At 45.6% G+C, this 22794-nt stretch overlaps 1 protein-coding gene across 1 annotated transcript; it reads right to left on the reverse strand.

Annotated features, from left to right (window-relative positions):
- Window positions 1-7605: 7605 nt before the first annotated feature.
- LOC150011808 (keratin, type II cytoskeletal 73) lies at window positions 7606-17148 on the reverse strand. The gene is made up of 9 exons (XM_090275573.1): window positions 16702-17148; window positions 14995-15209; window positions 14129-14189; window positions 13311-13406; window positions 12442-12606; window positions 10156-10281; window positions 9569-9789; window positions 8577-8611; window positions 7606-7856 (listed from the first exon to the last, which is right to left on the reverse strand). Exons 1-9 carry the CDS (start codon window positions 17146-17148, stop codon window positions 7606-7608), a joined length of 1617 nt encoding a protein of 538 aa, XP_090131699.1.
- Between the last annotated feature and the right edge of the window lie 5646 nt (window positions 17149-22794).

Raw genomic sequence — 22794 nt, forward strand, 5'->3', positions numbered from 1 at the left:
CCAATTTTATTTTCTTCAATTTAAGTTGCCTTCAATTCTTCGCTTAGAAACAGCCCCAGGTGGGGTTCTACTTCATCACTCTACTGCTCAGTCTGAGTCCCAGGTGTGTCCCATTTTCCCCATCAGATTGACAGGTCCCTCTGGATTAATCCCTCCCTCCCCTGCTCCTCCCATGCTCAGCCTAGGCCTTGGCACCAGGGACATTCAGGATGAATGTGAAACAGACTGGTGCTTAGGACAAGGCTCATTGCTCTGCCCTCTGTTATACCCTGGAGCCTGGGGTCCTCATGGGGTGGCCAGAAGGTACTTGGGGGTAATTGGCTGACACAGCCTCCACTGAACCAATCCAAAGCATAATAATAACCAAGGTGTTTATCCCAAGGGGTACAAGGCTTGGTTCATCGGTGAGTGATGGAGATGGCACCAGCCACAGATGAGCAGATAGAGGAGTTTGGGATGTCCTGCATGGTGAGGAGGTTGGGCTCTCTCTGCTGCCTAAAAAAAGATGCTATATAGTCCATTCCCTCTGAAGAGGGGAAGGGCAATGTCAGTAAGCTCGGGTGACCAGCAGACCCTTCAAGAAGCTCAAGGTTATGCTTTCCATTGTTTCATGAGATTTTTACCCCTTGACCCATCATTTTGGCCAGTTTCTTTCTTTTCTTTTTTTTTTTTTTTTTTTTCTGCAAGAACAAGAAAGAATTAATTCTGGTCATTGATAACAGAAAAGTAAGAAGAGGATTAAAATTGAAACAGGAGAAACTTATGCATACATAAGATTGGCTGTCTAAGGGAGCATGTGCAATCCCTTTTTTTCTTAAAACTTTCTAAGAAGCTGAGACACCCATCCATTCGGGACAACACCACTTCTGCCCAGGGTTAGTACACAGGTAAGATGACCTTTTCTTATCTTCCCATGAGGGGCTGACTAGCTGGATGAATCAGGAATTCCTTACAGTCCTCTGCCGTGGCTCACCTTTATTCCAGATTATGAGGAGACAAGTGACATATCCAGGTTTCAGAGGCATCATATGTGTGGGCAGATCAAAAGGCAGGTGAGGCCTTGAAGGAGGCCTTCTCATTGCACCTGCCTCCAACACCAGCTTATGGTGTGATCTGGAGCCTTGGCGACCACCTCTGCCAGCAGTTCTGGGTGAGAGCAACCCTCTGACACCACAGCTCAGCCACGTAAGGTGGAGAAAACCTCTCAAAGTGAGGATTTGCAAATGGTACCTATTATATGGGGTCTCTTTTGCCCTGGAACACTGACTTTGGGGAAATTATTACCTATCATGTAGGAAAAATGTGTAAGAATGGATTCCATGATGGGTTAAAGAAAAGTTAAACAAGTGACTTTTTGCAAGATGGTTTAGATCCACTAATATGCTTAGTGCTTTCTACTGCACAAAAAGTGTTGCAAAATTCAGTGTTTCCCACACACGGTGACTTGGAAGTGCGATTGTGAATAAGGTTTCTTTTTTTCTAGTTTTTAATATTTTTTAATTTTCTAATATAAGCATATATTTATAAATCAGTTATCTTTTTAAAAACTAGAGAAGAAAGGGGAGGAAGGCTGTCCTAGTATCAGAAATAAAGGAATATACTTTAAGAAACACTGAGCAAGGACTTCCGGCCAAGATGGAGGCTTAGACGGACACGCTAGGTCTCCCTCTACAACTATAGAGGAATACAACTACTTCAAAACAAAGGATAACTAGAAATTCCAGAAAATAAAACTACACGGAAGTCCAACATATGAAGTTATAAACCAGCGGTGCCATTTGGGCAGGTAAGAGTTAAAGAGGGCAGTGCTGTTTGCGGTCGCACCTGGAGCTGCGGGGCAGCGAGGAATCCCGGATCCATCAAGCCCCTGGCGGTGCGCGACCCCGGCGAGGAATCCCAGCTGCGGCCAAGCCCCTGCCGGTGCGCGACTCCGGCACTGGGGAGAGCGGCCGCCGCATCGCCTTGAACAGTGAGGCCCAGGGGGGCGGGAGGACGGATCCCGGTCTCCTAGCTGAATAACTGTGTGAATCCATCTTGGACCCCCGCCCCCACAGAAAGCACCACAGGGCTGCGAAATAGGTCGCGGACAGGCAGGCGCCGGCCGGTCGCTGATTTGTGACGCTTACACAGGCACCGCCCCCGACAGCCGGCCCAGGAAAACAAAACGCATCTGTCAAAATGTGGCAGACAAATATAGAGATCCCGGTGGCACAACTCACCAGGCAGCAGATAGAGAACCTGACAGATGAACAGATAAGAAACCTGTCAGAGGCTCAGTTCTGGGCCATTGTTATCAGGTGGCTTACAGAATTCACAAAAGAGCAGGAAAAAGATATGAAAGAAGCGAAAAACTTTCATAACGAAAGGAACAAAACCGCATACGAGACAGAAGGAAAGGAAATAAAATCCAGAGTTCATTTCAACAAACTGGAATATGGAGAAGGAACAAGCAGTCAACCAATGCAGCGAGAGGAAATGGGAAGCAACGATGAGAGGATCAGAAACCTCTGGGACAGCTATAAAAGGCCCAACATAAGAATCATTGGTTTGCCAGAGAATGAGGAAGATGAACTAGAACTTGAAAAATTGAGTGAAAATATAATAAAGGAGAACTTCCCAGACTTGGGGAAGGGAATAGACTTGCAGGTCCAGGAAGCAAGGAGAGTTCCCAAGAGACTGGACCCAGGGAGAACCACTCCAAGACACATTATAATCAAAATGTCAAAAATTAAAGATAAAGAGAGAATCTTAAAAGCAGCAAGAGAGAAGAAAAGAATTATGTACAAAGGGGTCCCAATTAGACTATCAGCTGACTTCTCAAGGGAAACCCTACAGGCAAGAAGAGACTGGCAAGAAATATTCAAAGTAATGAAAATCCAAAACCTACAACCACGAATACTCTACCCAGCGAAATTGTCATTCAGAATAGAAGGACAGAGAAAGTGTTTCCAGGACAAAATAAAACTGAAAGAGTTCATTAGATCCAAACCACTGTTATATGAGATGTTAAAGGGACTGGTTTAAAAAAAAACAGAAGCTAGGGAGATGAAACAAAGGCAAACTAAATAGGCAACGAGAGTGGAAAAGGAACTGTGGGTACGGGAAGCATATTGGGGGGAGGTCAACAGGGAGGGGGAATGGGGAAAGGGAGGGAGATGATATAGGAATTGGGGATCAAGGTAGGAGGGAATGGAATAGACGGAGAGAGGTTGGGAGGAACTGTATGCACAACTAATGGACATAATCTAAAAGGGGGGGACAACTGGAGGGAGGGGGGCCACTGGGTGGAGGGGAGCAGAGGGAAGGGAAATTGGCACAAATGTAATATTTTAATCAATAAAACACATTAAATCTGGAAAAAAAAAAGAAAAGAAACACTGAGCAAATTATCTTTATTTCGCCATTAAATCGACTTAAGTTTCCCAAATTCAAACATAGCTACAACATAATGGAAATCTAAGTATAATGAATTTTCTATGCAGTCTGGTCTGGTCTATGGCAATATACCCAGGGTTCCATTGTCCAAACCAAAGGGACGTTTGCCTGGACTCAAGAGCATGTGCCAGCATCACCCTAGCACTGCTCAAGGGAGGATGAATCCTCAGGCTGGTGACCGATGTCAGTATCTACACTGAGGAAGGTTGTGCCAAAAACCGCCAGTGCTCACCAAGTGTCCTTGCTCTGCTCCTCATTTCCCAGCCTCCTTTGGGGTTCAGTTGGGAATTGGGGCCAGTTTAATGTGAGTGGCATTGACATGTGTCACTTCTAGGGTGAGGCAATTACCAGCCCATGTGCCTCCTCCATCTATCTTCCCCCCTGTTCCAGTAGCCTTGCAGGCACGTGGGCCATGTGGTGGGGCTACAAGAGCCCAGGTGCCTCAGACACTCACTGTGAGAACCATGTAGGAGAGCTGCCCCAACCTGCCTTGGATTGGGAGTGGGAAATAAACTTCTTTTTAATTAAGTTAAGCCACTAAGATTTCAGGGTTTGTTTGTTGAGGCAGTCAACATTAATTATCTGAATCCAAGCATAGAAATTGGATGGTAGAAATATCTCTTAGTAGGCAGTGCTCTTTATCCTTAGTTCATGTTCATCATATAACCCTCCAATCACTATTAGACCTTGTCTGCTTCCCTTCTCACTTAGCTTCTTGGAAGAATAGTTGGTCTATCCTTGTAATACTAAGAGTGATGATGGTAAAAATGGTTTAATAGCATACTATGTGCCATTTACTGAATTAATAATTCTCATACATTCTTTCATTAAATATAATTATCATGTCAACTTTATGAAGAACTACTATTATTTTTTATTTTTTAATTGAATTTATTGGGGTGATATTGGTTAATAAAACCACATAAATTTCAAATGTACAACTTAATAAAACATGATCTGCACATTGCATTGTGCCCTCACCACCCAAAGTCAAGTCTTCCTTCCATCCCCATTTGTCCCCCTTTGACCACATCCACCTCCCCCAACTTACCCTGTCCCTCTGGCCATCAACACATTGTTGTCTGTGTCTATGTGTCATATATACATATTTTTTGCTTAATCTCTTCACCTTTCATCACCCAGCTCCCTATCCCCCTCTCCCTGACAGCTGTCAGTCTGTTCTATGTATCTATGCTTCCTTTTCTATTTTGTTTGTTAAACTATTTTGTTGATTAAATTCCACATATAAGTGAGATCATTTGGTGTCTTTCTTTGACTGGCTTATTTTACTTAGCATAATAATTTATAGGTCCATCCATGCTGTTGCAAAAGGTAAGATATTCTTTTTTTTACAGCAGCACAGTATTCTATTATATAAATATACCACAGCTTTTTGATCCACTCATCTATTGTTGGGCACTTGGACTATTTCCAGGTGTTGGCTATTATAAATAACACTGCTATGAACACAGGAGTGCATATATTCTTTTGAATTATCATTTTGGGTTTCTTCAGTTATATTCCCAGAAGTGGGATCACTGGGTCAAAAGGCAAGGAATTATTATTATTAACCCCTTTTTACAGATAGGTAAAGTGAGGCTTGTGATGCAGAAGTATCTTGCCTAAGTCACAAAGTTAGTAGGTGGCAGAGGAGGACTCAAACCAAGGTATTAGCTTCTCTCACAAACTCTAAAGCACAAAATCCCAGCTCCTCAGCAGACCCGGAGGAGGGGCCTCTCTGGTGTGGCTGCTTCCTGCCTCCCCAGCTCCAGGTGCCACTGCACCCTCCCTCTCCACTTGCTGATCCTCCTTGCCTTCCACCTCTCGCCACAGCTACTAAAAAAGTAAACTTTATCCTCTGAAAACTCTGCACATACTGCTTCCCTTGTCCACTTTCTAGAACTTCCCTGCAGATCCCCACTCTCCTCTGTGCTGCTTCTGAATCTTCTTTTGTTGCCAGTACCTCACTGCGTAGCAGTTACATTTCTTATAGTTACGTCTCCATTAAGGGCATGGGCCAAGCTTATGTATCACCATAACCCCAGCACTCACACAGGTCAGGTGCCAGATAGATGATGATAGATTTCTGTTTTGTTTTGTTTATTTATTGTTTCAATTTGTTAGGTTCTTCATATAAGTGAGATTATAACAGTATTTGTCTTTCTCTGTCTGACTCATTCAGTATAATACCCTCTAGGTCCATCCATGTTGTCACAAATAGCAAAATTTTACTTTTTTATTGCTGAAAAATATTTCATTGTGTATATGTATACATATGAATATATATACCATATCTTTTTATCAATTATTCTATTGATGGACATCTAGGTTGTTTTTATATCTTGGCCACTACTAGTACTATTGCAACAAACAAAGGGGAGCATATATATTTCTGAATTAGTGTTTTTGTTTTCTTCAGATAAATATCCAGAAGTGTAATTGCTGGATCATATGACAGCTCTATTTTAAGTTTTTGAGGAATCTCATACTATTTTCCATAGTGGCTGCACCAATTTACAATCCCACCAACAGTGTTTGAGGGTTCCCTTTTCTGAAGTCACGTTTTTGAACCAGAAATATGGAGGACACGATTCTCTTTCCTCAAACCTTTATTAAGCATGAACTTTGTACCAGGCATTGCACAAGACATCCTCATGTTGTCTCAATTTAGCCTAACAGCAATCTGGGATATTACTCTGCCTATTTTATAGCTAAAGAAATGAGACTCTAGGAAAAGAAATTGGACAACTGTAACAGAATAACAATTAAAAATAAAAATAAAATAAAATAAAATAAAAAGAAATGAGGTTCCAGGCTGTGTTCACGACCCTCAGTTACTTGCAGAGTCTGAATCTGAATTCAAAGCTATTGACTTGAAGTCTAGGACTCTCTCTGGACCCACTGTGATCCTGTTCAGATGCACCTGTGAGCCCCAGCCTGAATGTGTGCCAGCCTCACTTGCTTTTTGTATCCTGCTATGTTCTGACAGCATCATCATGGCCTGGGGACCTATGGGAAATCTCTGAGCACAAATATTTTAGAAGCTGAGTGGTGTGTGCCACAGAGAGAGCCCCATGTTTAAACACAACTCAGACAAGTATATGTTAACATCCACACTCAAACCAATGAAACTTTACCAAGGACCAAGAAAACATTGGTTATTACATTAAAGAGAATCTACTTTTGGTTTTTTCTGGGAGAACAGCCATAACTTGAGACCCAGGCTTCTGGAATTGGCTTTCTCTTGACCAACTTGAAATCTTGCTGCAAGTATTGGCTCCCTATCCTGTCTGATAATCTTAATGTTCTTAAAAATTGTCTGTTCACTGGAGTGTTGGCCTGAGGAAAGCAGGACTTAGAAGGTGCATCTGCAGGTGATGGGGAACAGAGATGAGTCCTGGGTATCTCAATATTCAGTGGAGGTGAAGGTGGGACCCAGCAGTTGTGCAAAGATCTCTTTCACTCAGATCTAAAGATACTCTGAGATTCTGTGGAGCACACTAGACCTCAGATGCACCAGGTTCCAGGTCACTGACCTCCACATATAGAAGAGACATGGTCTGAGATGAGGATTCTCTTAGGAGAGAAAAGTATTCTGTTTCTGCATGAATTTGTAAGCTTATTGGTGAGACACAGGAAGCAGAGAGGTGAGTTCTGAACAAGGACAAGAACCCACATATTGACAGCATGAATCCCTTCATTGATGGGACCAGCCTGCAGGGACACGCCCAGCTATAAAATCTACAGGGCCATGCAAGGCACAACCTATAACCAGGTATTTCCCCTGAGTTAATGTTGCTCTCACAGGAGACAGTTTTTACAGGTCTCTCCGTGGGCCTGCAATCTTATGTACCCATTGAGCACATGGCCAAATAACTTCATAAACAAGGGCATGAAAGGGGCTGCAGGAAGACTGGGGTTACCCTTGAGGAAAACACTTTCCTCTGCAAAGATCAGGATTCAGGAAGGGGAGGCTGAGTTAAGAAGTCTCCTGGTACAGAGGCAGAAGGATGGGCTAGACTCCTGATTCTACATTAAGAAAGGCTAAGGCAGAGAAATGGAAGAGGGGAGGTGGCAGTGGAACTGAAAACCAAGAAGAAACATGACAGAAATTTCCTGGAGAAGAGAGGTCCGGAAGAAACCAGGGCAAGGTGTCAGCGGTCTTTGTCTTTATCTTGTGGTTTTCCTGGTGGGTGAGCTCAGAGCTGAGGTCTTCCCAGGGGAGTCCTTGAATTCACTTGCAGCCCCCAGCCTGATTTTGGTCTCCCCGCGAGGGCTGCAGTTTCCACTGCCTGTGACACAGCCCCCAGACAGCATGCTGTAGCCAACGGAGCTGGGCCGGTAGCCATAGGTGCTTGCGCCGCTGAACCCAAAGCCGGTCCCTGCACCCATGGTCCCAGGCGTGGAGCTGCTGATGACTGCTGAGGAGGATGGAGGGCAGAATGATACATGTGTGTCTCAGAACAGGAGTGGCCCTAAGTCCCCTACAACTTTCCAGTCCCAGCTAACTTAATTGTCTCCTCCTTACACAAATACTTCACATCAACCATGGAGTTTAGTGACCCACACTCAGGCACCAGGAGAAACAGCCCAGGTCCCACAGGACCTCCAAATCAGGCAATTTCTCCTCTTTTGAACAAACAGGAGTAGCAAGGCTTGCCCTGAAGAAAAAATGATGCCCAAGCAACTCTTGCATTTACCTTTAGACTACAGTCTTATTTTTTTCAAGGAATTTCCTCATTGGTTGATTTAGGGGAGATTCTTGGCTGGCCTCTCTCAGGAGGAGACCGAGCTGAACTCTGTAGGGCCAGCATTAAAGCTAGTTGTGCACAGTGTATCTGTGCCTGGTCTCCACTCTCAATGAGTAGGTGCAATTCTTCCTGCTCGCGGCTCCCAGGCTTCCATCATGTGCGGAAGCTGAGTTTCATCCCAGCATGGAAGAGACTTCTGGGGGAAGGGGTCAATGTGAAAGGTCAGAATGGGATGGCAAGCTGACCCCACAGAAGTGGCAGGTCTCAGCAAGAGGGCAGAGGTGATTATAACCATAGAGCTGTTTCAAGGGGGTCCTTGTAGCAGGCACCCACTTACTTTGTGTTTGTTAATGGACTAAAAATATTCCCTCAGAAGCGTGAAATACTCACAAATGCTTACAGAGTTGGTGTATTCTCCAGACATCCTGCACAGAAAGAACAGCACCAGTGAATCTCCATCCCATGGAATCAGAGCTGACTCACCACAGCCTGAAATCCTCGGCCAGACTAGCTCATGTCCAGGCATAAGCTGCCCTTGCGTGTCTCTAAGCACCTCCCTCTCCATCCTCAGTCTACTCTCCCACTTCATAGATGTATGAACTTGCAACTTTGGAGCCCTCAGTAGCAACAACCACCTCCTGGGTTCCTCCTGCCAAGTTTCTCTTCAGCCCACTTTTTCATTCCTGAGAGGCTACTGCCTGAATAAGTACATGCAGAAATGTGAGCATCAGGAGTTGCCACCAGTGGACTCCCTATGATTTTAGGATCAGTAGCTTGTCTTCTCTGGCTCTTATGTGTAAAATGGTGCTAAGTTAGAACAGGTTTTTTTAATGTCAGTGCTTCATGTGCCACCCTCTCATGTGTTGCTATCACCATCTACAATTCATACTAGTATTTTTCATTGACTCTGCCTTTTCTAACAAAAATGCATTTCTCATAAAAGGAAGTTGTATATCACCAGGATAAATAGACAACCAGAACCTACTACCTGGCCAAAAAAGAACAAAACAGTAGCAGTAAAAATAAGTATGATAACAAATAAACAATTAAAAATTTTCTTTGGCAAGATGTTGTTGTCTGCCTACAAACTGAACCTGGATCTATTGTTTTTATTAATAGGGATATTTGCAAGTTCCAGGGCTGTGTTAAAGAAATAATTGCACCGTGCCAAGACTTTCTCCAGTCTGAAGACTAGAAGGAGAACTGTAAATAAAAGAAATCTGTCTCATCTGATTGGATGCTATTTAAAGCTGTTTGTGGGTGACATGAAAATTATCTCCAGCTCCTCCAGCAGCCTGCCCCTCAGCATTCTGGGAAACAGAGTCAAGAGACTCCAAAGGTTTTTCCAGCTCTACCATTCTAAGACCCCGCCTGTCACCCACCTGCACTCCTCGCCCTCCAGCAGCTTGCGGTAGGTGGCGATCTCGATGTCCAAGGCCAGTTTTGTGCTCATCAGCTCCTGGTACTCCCTGAGCATCCGGGCCAGCTCCTCCTTGGCCTGGTGCAGGGCAGCCTCCAGCTCATCTAGCTTGGCCCGGGCATCCTTCAGGGCACAGTCACCCCGTTGCTCAGCATCGGCGATGGCCATCTCCAGGTTGGAGCACTGAGGGGCAGGAGTTAACATCCTGCTGAGTTATACGGCACCTTGAGCCTCACTTCCTGCCCCCACCCCATACCATGTGCTCACAGTGATTGGACAAAGCAAAGCTACAGCCATGGTGATGGAATTCTGTCAACCTGGGACTGGGACGGGTGCTATCCTCAGCAACTTGGCTTTTTGAAAAGACCCTTCCAATTGTTCCCAGACTTCGGATGGGGGCTAAGTATGGGGGATGAAAGCAGGGGCTCCATTTGAGAAAGGACATTCTGAGATGGAGAACCAAGAGAAGGAGGAACATGGGGCAGTGTGTGGCATGAGCAGTTTACCCCTCCCTTGGAAGTGAGCCAGGACCCCCTAAAGCCCCTTCACCTGCTTCTTCACACTCTCAATCTCCGAGCGCAGCCTTTGGATGAGCCGGGTCAGTTCGGAGATCTCACTCTTGGTGTGTTTAAGGTCATCCCCATGGCGACCAGCCGCCAGCTGGAGCTCCTGGAACTAGGGGGAGATGGGCCAAAGAGGGAACCTTGAGTCAGGGCCTGGCAGACTGTGTCTTTGCCTGTGGAGTGTGGCAGAAGTGGGTAGGGATCCCCAGCTTCACCAGGTCTAAAAATAGCCTCCCACTCAACCATTGGGTTTATTTACTTATTTATTTTCCTTAAGCATGGTCAATCTCACTGATGGTTAGATTTGGCCATAAGACTGTTGAAAGTCCAATACCCTCCACACTGCAACTTTATAACACACAATTCCAATTATGGTACTCCTCTGCCCATAGCCCTTCAAAGTCAAGGTCAAATTAAAACTCCTGGTATGGCATCAAGGTGCTTTGAGACCTGGCAGCCACCAGCCTTTCCAAACTTATTCCTCATGGCCTTTGCCCATCACCTACCTGGCGTTCCACCTGAGCCAAACAGTTCCAAGTTCCCACAATGTCCCACATGCTCTCAAGTGTCCGAGTCTTTGTTCTCTATCTGGCTCCACCTCAGTCAGTACCAAATCACTTCCTGCAGGATGCTCTCCCTGATCCCTTGGTTGGGACCCCTTCTATCCCCATAGCCCCTGCCGTACCAGTCTATAGGTCTTACCACACTGTACTGTGATCACAAGTTTCTATGTCTTTATCATCAGACTCAGAATGACTAGAGGACAGAAACCTTTTTTGTTTTTTAATTTCTGAATTCCTAGTACCTAGCACAGTGCTTGGCTGGTACTCAAAAGAGGTGTGATCGATGAACCAAAAAGGGAGCTGATGAGCTGCCCATCTGTATTTTCTGTGACTTCCTTCCCTTCATAGTTCAGCTGGGCCCCAGGTTACTGGCAGTCTTGCTGGGCATGGAAGGACATTTTGTGCATGTGTAGTGGGAATAGATATGGCTATACCCCAACACCAGTAGTCATGAATTCTGGGTCATCTACTAGTTAGGGAGTATTCCTGCCTTTGATGTCATCCATTGGATAGTTAACAGAGAGTATTCCATTTCTAATCCAGAATTTGGCTTAAGGGGAACACAAAAATGTATGACATTCAGACCTCTCATGGCCGTGCCCTGCCTGTCTCTGTTGCTGGATGCTGGGCCTTGCCGGTTGCCTCATATCTGGCCCTAGTATGGCCCTAGATTGGGATTCCTTTTAAAGGTAGGGGCCTTCTCTCTGTGCTCCTGTGTTTCATCTTTGGGAGTAATGTTGGGACAAAAAAAAAAAAAAAAAAAAACACTAGAGCAGGACAGGAGGCCTTCTCTTGCTTCTCTGCAAGGCTGTGTGAGTACAACAGCCCATCCCACCCTCTGACCAGGACAGAGGCACTAATTCCCCCAGTTCTGACACCAAGCAGTCTCCTGGGTGTTAAGTCACACAGCCACCCTGACCCTGGCTTGCAGCAGTAATGTAGAGGCATTTGAGGACTGGGGACTTGAGTTGAACCTTTATCAAGAAGCCCAGGCCTGTGGTGTTTCCCAGGCTTTGAAAGCCTTTCTTCCTCCTACCTCTGCAGGCCAAATTTTTCTGTCCCTAGGGTAGCAAGGAAGCAGGGGGTTAGACAAGATAAGATCTCAAGAGTGTGGATTTCCCTGGAGAAGGAATCTGATAAACAGCAAGGAACAATTAGGAAGTTGACACCTAGATCTGAGAAACCATATTATCTTAAAAATTATCTCCCCACCCACAACTCATTAGAGAAGTTAAGATCTAAAGGACTCAAACACCCCCTTTATTCTTGGAGTTGGACTTGAATGAAAAGGTAGGAGTTACCTAATCTCAAAGCACACTGCAAAGACCCCCTAATTTATTGTAATTAACAAGAGAGCTGAGATGCTAACTATCTATGTTTTTCCCCTCCTTCTCAGACTCAGTTCGTAACTCTGCCTCCAGAAATTGTTCCTGACCTGCCCCATCTGATCCTAGTTTCCTAATATCTGCTTCCCTTGCATTCATGACTCTGTTTGTGCCACATTCATTTGCAGTCAGCTATGTGTGTCCTCCCATGGCTGTCATGGTCTATGTGGATCTTAAGGACAGAGCTTTGTCTTCTCCTCTCTTCAGGCTTCCCCCAGTGCTAGGGAGAGTGTCAGGACCCAGCCAGTGTGTGGGCCATGCTGGGTCATGGGCTTGGGCCAGAGGCCTTGGAACATGTGACTCTGGGGAGATGTGCAACCTCACCTTGGTTTGGTACAGGGCCTCAGCCTCAGCCTTGCTCTTCTGGGCAATCTCCTCATACTGGGCACGGACCTCATCAATGATGCTGTCCAGGTCCAGGTTCCGGTTGTTATCCATGGACAGGATGACAGATGTGTCACTGATGTGGGACTGGATCTGAGCGACCTCCTGCATGGGGAACAAGGAGGTATGAAGTATCTTTTGTGAGCAGAAGAAGGTGCCAAAGTTATGGCCTTATCCCAGCAGGGGAGCCCCCAAACCCTCCCAAACAGAGGCAGCTGCATTCTCCAAAGCTTATAAAAATGGAAGTCACCAGCCCAGAGGTTCCAACAGCACACCTAAAAATTGCTGCGTGCATTTGAAACAGACCAAGCAGAAAAAAGCCCATGTGTATGTCCCCTGAGACTGGTCAGAAGTGGAGAAGGTGAAGGGAAAACAGCTTGGACACCACACAAGAGACACTAAAGACAGTGGAGCCCACAGGTGTTTGGCCAACAGGCTGAGACTTGAAGCAGTAGAAAAGGTTTGAGGACTCCCCTTCTCCATCCCTGGGGACTTCTGACCAAGACCTGAGGAATTTTCCCTAGTGGCAGACAGAGGATGAGCAAAAATGAGAATGTGCTCTGCTGAAGTTCAATGGATCCCCGTAAGGATCCATGGCTTCCTGGAGAATGTGAGAGCAGGACACGAGAGGCCAGGCTGGGACTGATGGCACACATCACTTGGAAGTATGGGGAGAGATGTCACAAAGCTCCCAGCAACCAAATACTGGAGATCTCCTGGCCTCTTAAAGTTACTGATGAGTAAGTAACTGCTCGTTCACATCTGTCCTTCCAGAAGACAGAGCTGGGGTGGGGGTGAGGGAGTCTTACCCCTTCATACAGACATTTGAAGAACTTAATCTCTCCATCCAGGGCGTCCACCTTGGCCTGCAGCTCCACCTTGCTCATGTAAGCCGCATCCACATCCTACGGGAATTCAGAGACCTCCTGACATTGTCTTTCTTGAAGCCCAGAAAGCATTCTCCTGGGAACTGGCACCCAAGCATTAACTCTGTGACTGGCTGACTCAGGGAACTGAGTCAAGAACCAGGGGGCAGGAGCCTCACTTCCAGCCAATACCCACTGTGAGAACTTGAACAAATTCCTGGTGCCTCTGGGGCTACTTCTGCTCCATCCAACAATGGGATGTTTTTACTACCTCTGTTTCTCAAAGAAAAGGTATGGGAGAGACCCCTAACCCCCCTACATCCCCTACCATACCCCCTACAGTCCATCATTCACTAATCAGAGCTGAGGGCAGCCACATTAATTTGCCAGAGACAGGCAGAGGTCTGTCACCTGAGACTGGTCAAAAAGTAGAGAAAGTGGAGGGGAAACAGGAAGGTAAACCTGAAGCCTTTCTCAAAGCATGTCCTGTTCCTAAAGCCAAAGTAGGCATGAGCTGGAGATTGACTATCCATGTTCGGGCTCCTGCCCATTTACACAAAACATAGAGACTGACAAAGGGATGTGTTCTCAATAAACACCAAAGTGTACCATGTTCCAAGCAGCAAATCCCTCCATCTGCCCTGGTACTTCAACTCCAGACCCTTGTAAGAAGCACAGACCTTAGTTTCCTCTCTGATGTCACCCCCCACCCTCTATACTCCACTCCCTGGGTGAACAAGGGATACACACCCCCTCCTCACCTTCTTGAGCACCACAAATTCATTCTCAGCAGTTGTGCGCCTGTTTATTTCCTCCTCATACCTGCAGGAAAAGCAGCACAGTGAGCGTGTGTGTGCGCGCGCGCGCGCGCGCGTGTGTGTGTGTATGTGTGTGTGTGTGTGTGTGTCTTTTAATAGGCATTATTCTACATCTTTGCAAATCTGTCCAACTCACTAAGACTATTTGTTCCACATGGTGGGCAGGGTTTGAAGCAACCCCTTCCCAGGCCAGGTGACCTGATGGTTTGGAGTTTGGATTTCCTTTGCTGCCTGGAGAATGAGTAGGTTCTTCCTCCTCCCACTCAGTTTCTAAATCACAGGAACATACTACTGCCCCTTTCATCCATGATTCTTGTGTCACCCAGCTGTCTAACACCCCTACCCATAACTCTACCTCATCCCCCAAGCATGAGTCCCAAAGAAGCCAGAACTGTCCCCTGGGGAAGGAAGAAGCATGGCTCAAATGTCCAGGACCAGAGGGAAAAGAGAAAAGAAGCCCAACAGAAATTCCAGCTCCCTGCCATGCTGGGGAGTTTCCTTGAAACTCAGGAGCCAAGAGGCTGTGAGGTATGCACACTTGAGCCCCTGAGAGTGGGGATAGGAGAGAACATGTCCAAGAGGTGGCTGCCTGTCAGGACAGTCCTGTCACTTTCTAAGGGGCTGGCTGTCCCCCATTCAGTTTGCCCAGCTGCCCAGAGAAGGCCCTCATCTTCCCTGGGCAGAGGAGCTCAGGATGGGTCACTCCCACCTGAGCTCAGTGCTCCTGAGACCAGAGGCAAATGTCCCAGTGCCAGCTGAGAAAGCCCAGCCCAGGAGGTGGTCAACCTGGGTGCAGGATTCCTGCTCACCTCTTCTTGTAGTCCTCTACCACGTCCCGCATGTTCCTCAGCTCTGAGTCCAGCCTCACCCTGTCCCCAGACAGCATCTCCAGCTGCTTCCGCAGGGTGCTGATGTAGCCCTCATACACAGGCTCTAGGTCGCTCTTGCAGTTGTTCAGGTCCAACTGCTGCAGCAGCTCCCACTTGGTCTCCAGCACCTGGTTCTGTTGCTCCAGGAACCGCACCTGGAACCCAGATCAACGGAAACTCCGTTATGGAGAGAGGCTGTGGGATTTCCTTTCCTGGATGGTAGCTGTGGTCTCTTAGGCTGCATTAGCTTAAAGGGTAAGCCTCAGCCCTTAGAAAAGTTCCTCATGCTCTTACCCACCCAGGCCCTTTGTCTGACTGAGGGTTCTCTTCCTGGGAGCAGTCCCTAAGATCACTACCCTCTAGTCAAGCTCTCTCCTCTGCACCTGTGTAAGACTGCCTGGACCAATGTTGGTGGTCAGCTTGACCCAGCTCTGTAAGGCAAGTCCTTAGACATGTAAACTGGCCTATACTGGCCTTCATGCTCATGGGTGGCTCCACTCGGGCCCAGTGGCCTGGCCTGTGCTCTGCCTGCTCTCTATTTCCTCAGTCGTGGCTTTCTCCAGCCCAGCCAGAGGTCGGTGCTCAGCTGACCTTGGGTCTCAGCCCCTTCTATGTTCATGTCCAATTCTCTAGGATCTCAGAGCATTTTCCAGCATTCTCAAGTGGCAGCCTATAAATATTGTACCATTCCGTCTCAGAAAACCCTCTCATGCTTCCACATCATCTACAGAGCCAAGTTTGAATTCCTTCTTATGCTCCTCACAATGTGCCCAGCCCCTCTTCCACCATTCACCTAGCACCCACACCAAGCCAAGGCATCCCCGCTTTCCAGACAAGTCCTTCATGCTGCATGTGACTGCTCCCTCTCCCTAAGTTGCCTTTCCCCACCTCTGACTGGAAACTCCTACTGAAGCTTGACCACCCTACCTCAGGTCACCTTTGGTAAGCTTCTCCTACTCCCCAAAACTCAGGAAATCTACTTCCCAAGACGCTCCTACTCCTTTGTTCCACGGTGGTTCTCAAACTGGAGTGTGCCTTAGCATCACCCTTGGGGTGTGTTAGAAATGCACATTCTCGGGCCCCACTCCAGAATTTGTGGTTCAATTGGCATGAGGTGGGCCCTGAGAATGTGCATTTCCAATGAATGACCAGGTGATGCTGATGCTGCCAGTCAGGGACCACTTTGGGGAACTCCGGCGCACCACCGATCCCCATGTGCCTCGCCTTATAGTTTGGGTGTATTACAGTCTATGAATCTGTCTTCTGAGCAGAGTCTGCACTGGTCTGAGTCCCATAAGAGGAGGAGCTGGCATTCTACACATCCAAGGCTCCTATGGGCCTCTCTGTGGTCTGGCTTCTAAGTTTCACATGCCATCACTCTCCTACTTTTCAACTCATGCCAATTTCCTTGCCTCCACACCTTCCCAGAGCAAGCTATCTAGTTTCTCCCACCCCTCTGACCATCCTGATCTCCCAGCACTGATGTCCAGTGATAGTCCAATTCCTCCCTGCCCTGTCCTTAAGCTGTATCTACATCCTGGGGAGGGAGTCTGCCTTCCTCTGCCTCAAGCAGGGAGCCCCCAAAAGCAGTGAAGGTGGTAGAAGAAGGAAGGGACTCTACACTCAGCTTTCTCCCGAAAGTCTCACCTTGTCGATGAAGGAGGCGAACTTGTTGTTGAGGGTCTTGATCTGCTCCCGCTCTTGGGCCCTCACTTTCTGGATCTCGGGGTCCAGCTCCACATTGAGAGGAGCCAGGAGGCTCTTGTTGATGGTAACCTGAGGGATGCCCCCTGGAAGGCACACAGACGGACACACGGGTCCCAGAGCCACACTGCCAAACATGCTGCCAGCAAAACCGCTGGCCCGGCTTCGGCCAAACCCATAGCCTGCTGTCCGCCCACTGCCACTGGTCACATTGAAGGAGACGCTCCGGCTGCCCCCCAGGCTGTAGAGGCTTCGACTGCCAAAGCCCCCACTGAACCCTTTGCCCCCTGCCCGGTAAGAGGATGTGCTGCCCCCAGAAAGCACAGCCGAGCAACCGCTGAAGCCCCCCTTGGCAGCAGCTCCTGACTTGCAGGTGAATTGGCGGCTCATGCTAGAAAGGCCAAAGATCTGGAATAAAGAGCTAATCCTTAACTGAGATGCAACTCACCAGCCTGTGATCTTGGTCTCTCCCTTTATAGGGTTCAAGAGGCAACCATTGCACTAATTTGGGGGTTTAGTTTGCCTGGGAGCAAGAAATCATTTTCTCCCAGCAAACTCAGAGATACCAGGTAAATAACTTGAAACCCCCTTAAAGTGATAGACTTGCAAGCCTTGCTCATGTAATTTGAGTCTTATCTAATTCACATGGGGTTTTTAGCCCAGCCAAATTATCCCTAGAAAGATCTTGGCCAGGAGGTTTGTGACAACCTCAAATGCCCTTCCCTGGGGAGTGGAATGGGAAGTGGGTGGATTGCGGGGGTACAGACAGGAGACCTTTAATTGACAGCATCATCTGTGAGAGATCTCATGACAGGACCAGCATCAGATGGGCTGCTTCAGGGACAACTTTTATGTGGTTAGGAAGAGACTCCACAGCCTTGCTTCCCAGGGTTCCTGGAGACAGTTCTCATGGTGGCCAAGACCATGGGCAATGAGCCAGAACTAGCAATCCAACCCAGCCCTCTGACTGCCAGCTCCTGTTGTGCCCTCTCAGGCAGGTCTCCCGCTCTTCTGTGCTGGCCAGCTGCTCTGCACACATGGACTTTGCTCCTGTCTCTTCCTGTCACCCTCACTGTTGCCCTTGACATAATGGTGTTGCTACTCTTTGTGATGGCTCACACTGGTGCAGTGCTTTACAGCATTAAAAAAGCTCCTGGCACACAGAAGCTCATTTAACTCACTTGACCTGGGGAGGAGCTGTGATGATCCACATTTGACAACTGGGAAAATCAAAGCTCAGGTTGTTGAGGACAAAGAAAATTTCAAGAGCCCTTTCTTTGTATGACTCCCAAAGGATGCCCCAACCCTGAGGACTCCCTTGGCTGGTCTTTGTCCCCACATTCAGAGGGACCTTACTATGCAGGCCTTATTTATCAGTCCAGCCAGACAGACAGCCATTCATCTGCTCATTCATTCATCCATCCACTCATTTAACAAACTTCTGTTGAGAGCTGACTTTGTCCTGGGCACAGTACTAGGCTCCAGGGTCATAAATTAATAAGACAGAAACCTAGTTCATAATTCTAGGGGGAGGGAAGACTCTTAAATTTCATTAGTCATTTGACATTACCAAAGTATTCACAATTTCCAAATCCCAAATATAGGCATAGTATCTCATTTCCTCCACAAAAATGCAATTATTTCACTAGCTGAAATGCTTGAATGACAAGTTTGCCAATCCCTCTTTTCTATTTCTGCACAGAGATTATAGCCCTATTCTGTATTATATATTATAACACAATAACATTATATCCCTAATACTGTTGTACCAAACAATTGCCAAATTCAACCTTCCCCTCTTTTTTTAATACAAAATAACTATTAAACAGTTAAGAATAATCATTTTCTTAGATGGTCTCAATTTCGCTACCAGAAATGGCACTTGGCAGTTTTTACAGTCTTTTTCCATTAGACACAAGGGATTTATCTATGCAATTTTTTTGTAAGGCACCAGTGAAGACAAACAAAGCTGTGCTATGATGACAATGTTGAATATTCCAGCCAGAATCACCCCCTAATCGACTCTTTTCAGCACACTATAGAGTCAAGGCAGAGTGACTCAGACACCTCTCTCTGCAGAACTACAAACTGCTGTCACAGGTCTGAAGAGCACTCCCTAAGGGCTGAAAGCAAGTGTTCACACTGTGAATGCCAGCTCAGCGGTACGGTGTGTGGGTGTGAACACGCAGCTACCCTCTCATCCCGCATGGTCTTCACTTCCCGTCTCCCACCCTGGCCTTCTCTCCTTGCCAACAAGCTACCTTGGGACAACTTCTCTAGTCATATCTCAATCCAGCCACTTCTATCTGGCCAGCCACTTCTCTGTTCTAATTTGGCGTGTGTGCCAGGTGTGTTCCAACCTTCTCTGACAGCCAGAAAGTTTCTTGAGGATGTGTTCTGCCCCTCCTTTACCCACTGCCCAGACCCATGGGGGCCACAGATACCCAGGAAGTGTTGGAGGGTGCAGAAGACTCTTAGGGGCCCCCTGAAATTATTCCCCCTAAGGATAGGCTCCTTAGCACCTGTCTTCAAAACTTTCTTAAGTGACTTTTTAAATAGTGGGCCCTTACACTTCATGTCCTGCCATTGCTCTCCACAGGGGAACTTGACGTCAGCTGAACCTTTATTTGCCTTCGCCCAGTTACTAAGTCAGCCCCACCTCCCACAGAGGGGCAGTGCTGCCATGGCCTTCAGGGCAGGTCTCTCTCATGGGTTTAGCACAAAGGAAATAGCAAATTAATCCCCATCATCCCAGCTGCAATAAAATCCTGCTGTGAACAAATATTTAGTATTTCTCAACCTGATAGGTGGAGCAGTAGTACTTTATCTCACACTGCTCTAGCAAGGGAAATGGTAAGAACAGCATTCTTCCATTTACTGCAACTAAAACCTGGATATTGCCTATAAGACAAATGTAAGAAGAGTCTGAAAGGTGGAGAGAAGAAGCACACCAGCTAGGGACCTCAGGAGCCAGGAAGCAACCTGGTGGTAAGCTCCCTGGTTTTCTATTTGTTTCATATAATCCAGACTTAGAGTAGAAGAAAGCAGCAACTTGGAAGGGCACAGGTTTTGAAAAGCACCAACAAAAGCCTTATCTGTCTAGCCAGACCTGTAGGAATGGGGCGGCCCAGCAAGACAGGAAATGGGTGGACGGTAACCACTCTACTGCGGCCACCCACAGAGAACACTGCACCCCACGCCGTCCACTAAAGCAGAGCGCGAATCCTAGACTCCATGCTCAGCGATGTTTCAAAACATTCTTAGATAAAGGAAAGCTAAGAGAATTGGTTGCCAGCAGTACCGATTTATGAAAATGCCTAAAAGGAGTTCTCTGAACAGAAAGGAAATGATAAAAGAAGAAACCTTGGAACACCAGGCAGAAGCAAAGAACGTGGTAATAAAAAATAAGGGTAAACACTATAGACTTACCTTCTCCTCTTGAATTTTCTAAATTATGCTTGATTGTTGAAGCAAAAAATTATGACACTGTCTGATGTGGTTTTAAATATATTTAGAAGAAATATTTAAGAAATTATACTATAAATGAGAGTGGGTAAAGGGATGTAAAAGTTAATATTTCTTCACGTCACTTGAACTGGTAAAAGGATAAGAGGAGCAGACTGTCACAAGTTATGCATATCTAATATAAAATATGTCAAGCAGAAAGGGAGAGAACTAAAAGAAAAGACAAAGCTACAGTAAAGTCAGAGACTCCAATATCCCTCTCTCATCAATGAATAGAACAACTACAGAGAAAATCATCAAGGATATAAAAGAACTCAATAACACTATCAAGCAACAGGATCTAATTGACAGTTTTAGAATATTCTAGCCAAAAAAGCAGAATAAATATTGTTTTCAAGTTTCCACAGAACATGTACCAAGATAGGTTATATTTAGAGCCATAAAACAAATCTCAAAAATTGAAAATAATTTAAATCATGCAAAGTATATTCTCTGACCACAAGGAATCAAACTGGAAATCAATGGGACAAATAAGAAGTCTCAAGAGAAAGTTTTAAAACACATCATTTTCAAGTAAGTTCACATTCAGAGGTACTGGGTATTAAGACTTCAACATATCTTTTTTTGGAGGATACAGTTTAATCCATAACAGACATCAAATGTATAAGCAACAAAGAAAAAATAGACAAATTGACCCCAACTGATTTTGACATAAATTCAAAAGTAATTCAATAGAGAAAACACAGCCTTTTCAGCAAATGTTGTTGGGGGAATTGGATATTCATAAGCCAAACTCAGAGAAACAAACAAAACCTCAAGCTTAGTGTCAGCCTTTATACAAAAAGTAATATAAAATGGATCACAGACTTAAACCTAACAGGTGAAAAACTAAAAACCTTTTGGAAATGAACTTAGGATGTAGGGCCAAATCAGCCATTTACAACAAATGTGCAGCTGCAGGCACACTGGTGTGCCACCAGAATATTTTAAACGTGCTATTTCGTCAGGGACACTGACACTTTTCCCTTAGATCATCAAATTAAAAATGGCAATAGTCAACACAACCGTCTAGTGTGAATGAATCAAAATTATATCTATTTTTTTGTTAGATCGGCAAAAGATATATTTTTGGTGTGCCACAGAATGTTAGTAATTAGTTTATGGGTGCCATGAGATGAAAAAGACTGAAAATCACTGGGCTAGATAAAGAACTTTTTGAGTTTATATCAAAAGCATAATCCATAAAAGGAAAATTTAATAAACTGGACTTCCTCAGAATTAAAAACTTTCCTCTGTGAAAGACCCTGTTAGGAGGATAAAAAGACAAAGCTACAGACTGAGAGAAATTATTTGCAAATCACATATCAACCAAAGGACTTGTATCTAGAATATATAATGAACTCTAAAAACTCAACAATAAATAAACAAGCAATCAATTTACAAAATGTGCATGACATGACATGAAGAGATATTTCATTGAACAGGATGTACAGATGGTAACTAAGCACATGAAAGGATTTTCAATATCATTGGCCATTAAGGAAATGCAAGTTTAAACCACAATGAGAATCACTGTGCATCTATCAGCATGGCTAGAATAAAACTTAGTGACAGCACTAAATGCTGGCAAGGACACCGGGAAACTGGATCACTCCTACGGTGCTACTGGAAATGTAAAATGATAAAGCCTCTCTGGAAAACAACTTGGCAATTTCTAAAAGACTAAATATGCAACTGCCATACATCCTACCAATTACACAGCTGGGCACTTATCTGAGAGAAATGAAACCTCATGTTCACACAATAACCTGTATGCAGATGTTTATAGCAGCTTTATTTGTAATAGCCAAAAAAATATAAACACCCCATATGCCCTTCAACAGGTGACAAACTGTGGTACAGATATATTAGGGAGTATCCTCACCAGCGAAAAGGAACAAACTATTGATACCTGCCACAACCTGGATGAATCTGCAGAAAATTACGCTGAGTGAAAAAAAGCCAATCACAAAAATTTCAATACTGTATGATTCTATTTATAGAACATTCCTGAATATAAAAATGGAAAACAGATTAATGGTTACCAGAGGTTGAAAAAAAGGGGGGGGGTCACAGGAGGAAAGTGGGTACATCATAAACAACAGGAGGAACACTTATGGTGATGGAAATATTCTGTATCTTGTACTACATTCTTGCAAGGTGTTATCATCTTGAAACATTTATTGAGCACTTACTATGTGCCATGTACAGTACTGAGCACATTAATCCTAAAAGTAACCTTATCAAGGAGATACAATTAATGTATATTTTTACTGGTAAGGAAACTGAGGCACAGAGAGGTTAAGCCACTTGGACGAGATCACACAGCTGGACACCAGGAATGGAGCCAGGTCCACTGTAGGGCTCATGCACTTAACCATTACAGCCTGAAATATTTTTTAAAATAACCCATTTCCCAAACTCTGAGATTCTTATTCAAAAGGTCTAAGGCAGGGCATGAGCTTGTAGAGTTTCTTATTTTTCCTCACACTTTATTCTTTGGAGCCTGAACCCACTCTCAGGGACTCTGCC

The sequence above is a fragment of the Furipterus horrens genome, unplaced genomic scaffold, assembly GCF_987537825.1.
Source record: "Furipterus horrens unplaced genomic scaffold, mFurHor1.1.pri manual_scaffold_4, whole genome shotgun sequence".
Taxonomy (NCBI): domain Eukaryota; kingdom Metazoa; phylum Chordata; class Mammalia; order Chiroptera; family Furipteridae; genus Furipterus; species Furipterus horrens.